The sequence below is a fragment of the Nymphaea colorata genome, chromosome 13, assembly GCF_008831285.2.
Source record: "Nymphaea colorata isolate Beijing-Zhang1983 chromosome 13, ASM883128v2, whole genome shotgun sequence".
In the NCBI taxonomy this organism is placed as follows: Eukaryota; Viridiplantae; Streptophyta; class Magnoliopsida; order Nymphaeales; family Nymphaeaceae; genus Nymphaea; species Nymphaea colorata.
Window position 1 is genome coordinate 9,338,981 of NC_045150.1, and position 8,578 is coordinate 9,347,558.

The 8,578-nt window shown below is 37.6% G+C and overlaps 2 protein-coding genes across 3 annotated transcripts in view; one reads left to right on the plus strand and one right to left on the minus strand.

Annotated features, from left to right (window-relative positions):
* Positions 1-8,578, minus strand: part of LOC116266988 (ribonucleoside-diphosphate reductase large subunit-like) — a 61,582-nt gene that overhangs the window by 5,865 nt on the left and 47,139 nt on the right. The gene's annotated exons all lie outside the window — the stretch shown is intronic.
* On the plus strand, positions 1,570-7,123 carry LOC116266992 (V-type proton ATPase subunit E-like). The gene is made up of 6 exons (XM_031648536.2): positions 1,570-1,826; positions 3,261-3,361; positions 4,395-4,551; positions 4,634-4,830; positions 5,526-5,625; positions 6,849-7,123. Exons 1-6 carry the CDS (start codon positions 1,725-1,727, stop codon positions 6,882-6,884), a joined length of 693 nt encoding a protein of 230 aa, XP_031504396.1. The 5' UTR covers positions 1,570-1,724; the 3' UTR covers positions 6,885-7,123.

Sequence of the window (8,578 nt, forward strand, 5' to 3'; positions counted from 1 at the left end):
ATAGGCCTGGCATGGGTTTTAGCCCTACTAAAAAAAAAACATCTAAATTTAATTTGTTTTATATAAAAAAATTAAAATTGATATTTTGACTTTAGTAAAAATTTTAATTCGATCATCTCATCAAAAATTCATGACTTCGCCCCGGGAAAGTGGAATGTTGGATAAATTCAGAAACAATATTGATGAGGAAAGAAAAAATAAATACATCATGATTATCTAATGGGAAAATATAATGATGGACTTAATGTTCTTGCGATGGGTTGTTTGGAGCAAACATTTGAATTAAAATAATCCAATAATGAAGCGGTCACTATCATTAGTATAGTATGCACTTGGTAACGATGGGCATGCCTATGGGGCAAAGCGAGCAGACTATTCCAATGGGTTGAGAGTGCACTTGGTAATACAAATAACTTCCTTGGTTCATCGTTGTCTCCTTGGCTTTTAGGAGTTGTTCACTTCAAATCTACCTGTTTCATTTCATTTTCAAAACAGTTTAACGTTGGTTCAAATCTCTTCAAACACAATTATGAACAATGTAATATCTGAATAAAGAACATATGTAACATCGGATTCAGATTCAAACATATAAAAGTATCAAATCGGATTCCAAATTAGATCAGATTCAGATTCAGTTAGAAATAAATGTCATGTATCAATGCCCTTATAAATTGTAAATCGGCTAGATTCGGTTTAAATTTCAGATTCTGATTTATATGTGAATAAAAAGTAGGATTCAGATACAATTTAAATGGTGAAATCATATTTCATATTCAGATTCATACGTCTTTTCTTCACTAGCTAGTATTTGGATCTGAATACAAGAACACCCGAAAAAAATAATATAATTAAGAGTCTATTGGATTTGAATAAAATCCGTAGACATCCCTGATTCCCATGCTTAAGACTCAAACACATAACCTCTTCAACATCCCTACTGCTTCAATTGAATTACAATATTGCTTTTTCAAGGAATCAAGCGCTTACTTGATTTTCTTATAGTGCAACTTCAAGGCTACAGTTTATTTTTTAGGTGCACAAGTTATGCTGCAATTAGGTGCTCGACTCGATTTCGACCTGTAATCAAGATTAGAGTCTATAAACATTACATAAACTCGGCTCCATTAAACTCAAATAGACTCGTGTAACTTCAGTATCTCAGATACAGTTATCATATATATATATATACATATATGTACCTGTAAATTATTGAATAGCGTAGAAGTAGATTATAGAATCTCGTCCTTTAACTAAAAAAGGTATATCTTCGGATAAGATATCAATTTATAGGATATATGAGTTAAGAATAAACACTTGATTCGAAAAAGAAAAAAAAAAGGTGCCTCCTCTGTAAATATCCAACGAAAATCTCCACGGCAACTACGTGTCTGGCTCAAGATGCCGGCGACGGTCACGTGTTACAAGAAGAAACGATGTTTTTCACGTGAAACCCGTCTTCTCCGACGAGGACATTCAGTGGCAAATTGTGATTTGGAAACATTGGTGCTGGGTTTTGAAAATATGAGTTATCTTCTGGGGGCTAAACTAGAGAGACCCGTAAAAGGAACACCGGTAAATAAACGACGGGCTAGAAATCCGGCGGCAATATCAGACACTCTCCATCTCTCTCTCTCTTGCCCTGTCTCCCTCTCGGTTCTGGGCGGAAGGAGCAGGAAATCCTGATCTGAGGCCATCGCGAACGTTGATTTCATCAACAGGTGAAGATGAATGACGCAGATGTCTCAAAGCAGATCCAGCAAATGGTCCGATTCATCCGCCAGGAAGCGGAGGAGAAGGCCAGCGAGATCTCCATTTCCGCCGAAGAGGTACAGGGATCTCTATTATCGTGTTTTGTCGTGAATAACGAGCCTTCTTAATGGGGTCGATCGACTTCTTTCCTTTTCGTTAAATAATCTGTACTCTAACCGTTTTTTCTCGTCATTGGTTTGTTTTGTCTATAGATCGCCTTTTCCCGCTTACTGTTTGGGCAACGAGTGGTACTTTAATGCGACGATTATAACAAAGTTGGTTATCTTGAGTTATACAAAAAGAAGGTTCACTGCTCATTATTACACGACTGAATTTAAAACCTTGTTAGATTGTAAGGCTTCTTTGTTAGGTGCTGCAGTAATTTTCAAGTCTTATCTTGTGCCGATGTGGAGTGGATGGTGATGTTGCATATCAGAGCATGAAAGATAGGAAAAAGAGCTTTGCATGGAAATAGCTGAATGCATGAGGTGATAATAAAGTAGCCTGCAAGTGGTGGATGCAATACTGGATCAGAGAATTGGAGAGCATCGGCAGAATCTAGCTTCACTAGAACGAAACCAATTAGTGAGATTAGTTCAGTTGTCACTCATTGCTGAACCAACACCGTATGCTCTCAGGAAATGATATCAGTGGTTATGATCTTGCTAGCATAGTGGAATGTGGATGTGATCAAGAAACGGTTGACTTTGCTCGTTTTGAGCTAAGTCACATAAGAGTATCTGTTTTCTTATCCTCTTAAAAGGAAAACGTCGCCACCTTCACATCCAACTAGTCCTAGCCTTAAGCACGTCTCCGTTCTAAAACGAAGAACATGAGATATGTTCCCAATCTTTTCTAAGAGTAAACTATGTTACCATATTTTGCATGACTAGTGAAACTGTTTATGACACATCATGGTCAATGGTCATGCTCTTTTTGTGATGCTCAAATGTCTAAGCGTGTGGAGCATTTCTTTTAACGAGCGAAGGACAACTGCTTTATCCGCAGAGAGATATGAGTTTGCAACCTTATGGTGAGGAACGGAAAATTTAGGTCTTAGGACAATAAATAAATGATAAAAGTCAACTCAAACGCCGTATAGGAATTTACATCTGCTTTGTGTATGTAGGGCTGCGAATGCCTAATGATCCCTATCAAAAAAAAAGAAGAAGTAAAAACCACAGATTTCCTTGTGTTTTCAATCACTTGTCTGGGGTTCAAGTCTGCCCCTTTACTAAGTATTGAAGGATTCAATTATTTAAATGTCACTTTGTAACGGGAGTTTGTTTGTAATTCTTAGATGAGAGTTCCTTTCCTACTTTTTTATGCATAATGCTCAATTGTTAATCTTACTTATTAGGGACAAAGGAAGATTCTTTCGTCCAGGCTGCAACGTGAATATACATAATATGGAGCTTTTCTATATTGTGTGGTTCTGTGTCAACTTTTCAAAATTGTCTGGGTACTTGTCATCATTGATATGGGGCTATTGCTGTTTTACTGTGTTACAGGAATTTAATATCGAGAAATTGCAACTAGTTGAAGCTGAGAAGCGGAAAATTAGGCAAGAATATGAAAGAAAGGAGAAACAAGTTGAAGTTCGAAAGAAAATGTAAGTGTGAAACTACTCATTTTGCATTGGTAAACTGAGTTGCTTTTTTTCCACTCAGACTATTTGCAGCATTTGGATTGCTCTTCAAATTTTTAGTATGTATACTTAGATTTTGTAGTTCATGTAGGACTTTTCTACATTAACTTTTGTTTGGTAGAATAAGGAAAAGTAATGTCTCGTGCTGGTGAGGAAGGAAGGAAAACACTAATCCTTGGGGTGCATGTACATTGACTTCCAAGTGCTTTGTTCAGTCAGCTCGAGCCTGCTGCTCAAGCTGCCTAAAGGCTATTAAGCTTCGATTCTTACCAGTTGATTTCAAACTAAGTATATTAATGAATAAGCTATGATCTGTTCATCAGTTAGGACCCAGAATCATGATTTTTGCTGTTCATGAACAATATAAAGAAATAAATGAGCATGTTTATATAAAAATGTGGATAACAAAAGTAACTGGCCTTCTGTATAATAGAAATGAGTAATATTCTGTTTATTTCTAGATTTGTAATGGATGAGCACAAACAAAGCATCCAATGGATTGTAATCTCCACAAATGGATGGTCATTGGCCCGCCCCAGGGGGAATTACCAATTTCACCACTTCCCAGCCCTTACTGGAAACCTGTCCTTTTTTCATACCTTCGTATATGGAACGCACCTCTGTGCCTTCTCTACTTCCTGGCTCAAGCAAGAGCCACAGTTACTGGAACTGAATCAAGGAAAGCGTGAATGTAAATGCTTTGTTTGTGCATGCACCTGAAGTCAAAACTCAAAGCTGGTATATTTTTGATCTTTTGTTGCTTGGATGTTCTAATTGGTGTAATATTGACTTTGTCTACGAAGTTTTTAAAGGATAAACTGCAATGAGGTTGTCAGTTGTAGTAGGCAACTTTAATAATCCTATTTTCATTAAAAAATGATGCTGGTAATTTTTAATTTATTGATTTTGTTATTGCCTATTGGTGCCTCATAAGTGGTTGATTTGCAAGACATCTTGCATATGATTATTTGATCTTTGAACCGTGTTTTCTATGCAGTGAGTATTCCATGCAGTTGAATGCATCCCGAATCAAAGTTCTGCAGGCCCAGGATGATTTGGTTAATTCCATGAAGGATGCAGCAGCAAAGGAACTCCTACGTGTGAGCCATGATGCTGCTGCCTATGGGAACCTTTTAAAAGAACTGATTGTGCAGGTACCAATGATCGAAACTGGTTATGGTAACACTGTTGTTCTTGAGCAAGATCATTTACGCAAAAGTCTGTCATTTTTTGTAGAGCTTGCTGCGACTAAAGGAACCAGCTGTCCTGTTGCGCTGCCGTAAAGCTGATGTTGAACTGGTTGAATCTGTGTTGCCTTCAGCAAAGCAGGAATATGCTGAGAAAATGAAGGTCCATGCTCCTGATATTATAATTGACAGTCAAGTATATCTGCCTCCTGCACCAAGTCATCATAATGAACACGGTCCTTCCTGGTAATCTCTCACCTTATCTTGGCTTTCACCTTGGAACGTCAATATTTTTCAAATATGTTTGTTGAAGTGAAGAATTATTCACGGCACATTCATGCTGTGAAACTATCTTATCTTGGACAGTAGTCCACATTGACTTTGGTCTAGGTCAAGTCGACCTATTTTATCTCGATGTTTTTTTTAAAGCTTTTAAGCTAATATTTGCTTTTTCGACCAATTAATGTGTATTTTATCTTCAAACGGCATGGTCTGTCTGTACCTTTTATGTTCAAATAACATTGTCTGATCACTCAGGGTTGATGGGGCCAACTGGAGAGCGGCCTATGAAGCATCTTTCATGTTCTTCCAGGCACTAGTTGGTCTTTGATGACAATGTCTCTAAAACTTTCACATGGTTCATCTAGATATTCTTCTGTTTTGAACCAGAAAAGTATTAGATTTTTCAGTTTGTTTTGCTACCTTGATGAATGAACTCTGTACCTTTTAAGGTCTCTTGAAGAGCCAGGAATTTAAGATTCTGAGAATACTGTAATATTTCTGTGGGAGAAATGTTGTGAATAACGGACCATATGAATTGATCTGCTTCAAACTTTGTTCTATTTTTTCTCAGTGAAGCTTTTTCAAATGTTGTTATTTCTATAATTGGCTACATGTGCATATTAATCAACTTTTCTCAATTTAATGGTGTGTTTGTCCAGTGCTGGCGGGGTGGTGTTGGCTTCTCGGGATGGGAAGATTGTATGCGAGAACACACTTGATGCAAGGCTTGATGTTGTATTCCGACAGAAGCTACCAGAGGTATCTGTTCCTTTTAAATTGATTATTGTTTAGTCACACGGGTGACACATTGTTTGGATGTTAGGACATCTAGTTTTTTGATGAATGATACAAGCAATATGGGAAATATATTCAACCCGTCCTCTCGTTCCTTTTCCTCTGTTACTTTCATCTACTTTTTTTTTTCTCCCATTCTTTTCCAATTTTCTTTTTCAGAATCATCGTCTCCACCCTAAGATTGGTGAATGCTAAGGAGGGAAAAGGACTAGTCTCATTTTGGGACTGATTTTTCATATATATATATATATATGTATAATCCAAATAATGTTAATTCTAACAAACAAGGTTCTGGTTCAAATGGAATCTTTTTGCTAAATTGATCTTATGCAGTAAGTGGAACACAATTTTAGTGCAAGTGGGAAATCCCTAGGATCAAATGGCATGATACTTCTTGTTTACAGTGAATATACGTCTGCTGTATGAAAATTTTTGAGGGAATTGGCTTTGTATTTTCCGGAATTTCTGCTCTTTTTAGGGTGCCAAACTGTGCTTCAATTTTCATCTACATAGTCACAGAACCGTTGATCTGATATTTCATTGCATATAATGTAATACTGAAATTGAGTGGCAACTAGCTCAAGTCATAAATGTTTATATAACATACAGAATCTTCTCCCCTGCTTGTCCACCCATGCGTGGAGGGTGGGTGCATATATGTGCATGTGTGTTGTCATCCTTTTTCTCATTTTGCCTTGCATATGTAGTTCAACCGTTGTAAAGAATTAGAATATGTCCAAATTTGACAAAATGTATGTATACCACGTTAATGTTTCTCCATCACGCTTGAACTGTAGCTTTCTTTTGTTAGACATGGTCTTGAAGACAGCATTATCTATGTTTGGTCATGCTTGCAATGAACCTTTCTTGATGTACCACAAAGAAATATACAGGGAGATAAGTTCTCATGTTGTTAGGCACCTAGAAATTCAATGCTAATCAATTGCCTCGGTAGCGGAGAATGAGCCAACAAGTCTTGTCAACCTCTTTCTGATTATTTATAAGGACTTTCACCTCTTGGAGTGTGTTGCAGTCTTCTGCTTTTTAGACCAAACATTATTTTATATTTAGAAGGATGCGGTGTGAGCTTCCATAGCGTGGTGCTTTTGTTCTTTCTGCTAGCGAATAACTGAGGCTTATTGGGGGATAGCTATTGTCGGTTAACACTTGACTTTCTGTCTGTGCAGATACGCAGGCAGCTTTTTGCAAAAATATCCGCATGATGAAACCTGCTCAGGTTAAAGCCCACAAGCTCATCCGCTCTATTGTGGTGCGAGCTGCGGATTGAAGCTGCTTCGCCTTTGCCTTTCTACTATTCTTAGAGATATTTATTTGTTTTCTTTTTTTCTTTTTTCCTGTGACTGCATTTCGAGATAAACTTCTAGCCTTCTTTACCATGCATGCCATTTGTGGCAAATAAAGGGAAAAAATAATGGAAGCTAAATGCTGCTTTTATTGCTTTCTTGCGGCCTGCCTTGTTCTCTTTCCTACTAATTCAAAGTTTCTGGATCGTCTTCATTTGTTGGATTGGATATCATGCATAGCCTGTGAGCTAGTTGTCACCTGTACCCCAGATTTTGTATTGTCGAGCTTCCCCATAGTTCCTTTCGGTGTTTGGGGAAAGCCTTGGTCGAGTGGAGCTAGTTTTAGGTGCCATAACCTTCGTAGGAGAAGCTTCCCGACTGAGGAAATGGCTTTCCCAGCGCAGGCTGGGAAACTATCAATCTGAAGTTTTGTGGATTAAGAAGGTGGTGATGCTGTTAAACGTCCGAGGTGTAGACGTGCCTACCAGTGTGGGATTTTTTTCATCTAGTTAAAATTGCATCCTTCATGTTCCTTTTTTTAGTCTTTTAATTTTATAAATTTTGATGATTTTGTTTCTTTTTTTCCCGTTCTTGTACTTTTGGAATATACTGAATCCGTTCATAGGCTCAGACTTTTGTTCTAGTGGCCAAAAGCAGTGGAATTAACCGAACACCCACCGGGCATCCGGAATTTTTGTACAGTTAAATTTAAGTTTTAATAGCAGCTAAATCTTGATTACTGTAGACATGATACATTAAATAAAGAGAGGGAACGAGTATGTCAGGGAGTATCATTTTTCCACTTGTCAGGATTCAGTTTCTACGTGTATAGAAGGTAGATTTTGTGTAGGTACCATTTCCTTATGAGAGTGAATTATGCTTTTCTACATTGTACATATCTTGTCTACTATTTTTGTAAGAATGAGCAACTTTCTCTCTTTTTTACTTTCACTAACAAAAAGTTAAAGTTTGCACAAACAACGTATTTTCTTATTGAAAATTATATGATCTATATGCTTTATATATTCTTTAGAAAAACCAAATTCTTAGATAGTTGTGGAGTTGTAGTGCAGATATGGGCTTTCTCTCTTTTCTCATTTCTTAGACAGTACTTTGGTATGAAAACTTTGCTTAGCTACGATCCCCTGCATGTCTTGTGAATATGGGTCGACTCGTTTAGAGCTGCTATTAGCAGACGCTGCAGCAGAAATTTAAAGCATTGCCCTTCGAGCGGTTCCTTTTAGTTCCAAAAGATTGGTCGAGATCAATTGAATGTGCACTGCAGTGGCGTAGCCTGATGCGTTCTGTTTTAAAGCGTTCTGTTTTAACTTTTTAATGGTTGCAAATGGGATCTTCTAATAAGGGAAAGGAGTGAATCACTCAGAATCTCCTTGCTTGCGACTCTAGTTCAGAATGGTACTCGTCATAATTGAACTAGGCAAAGAAAGGAAGCTTGATCACAAAATGCATTGGTGCACGGGGGTCTTGGTGTTTGGTGGGGAGCAATGTAACTTCAGAGAGCCATGGGGTTGCTTAGAAGCAATCTTTTTGTTAAAGTTGATTCATCTGGGAAGTGGCTGCGGATAATGGTGGTTGAGCTTGAGTGTTGTCTG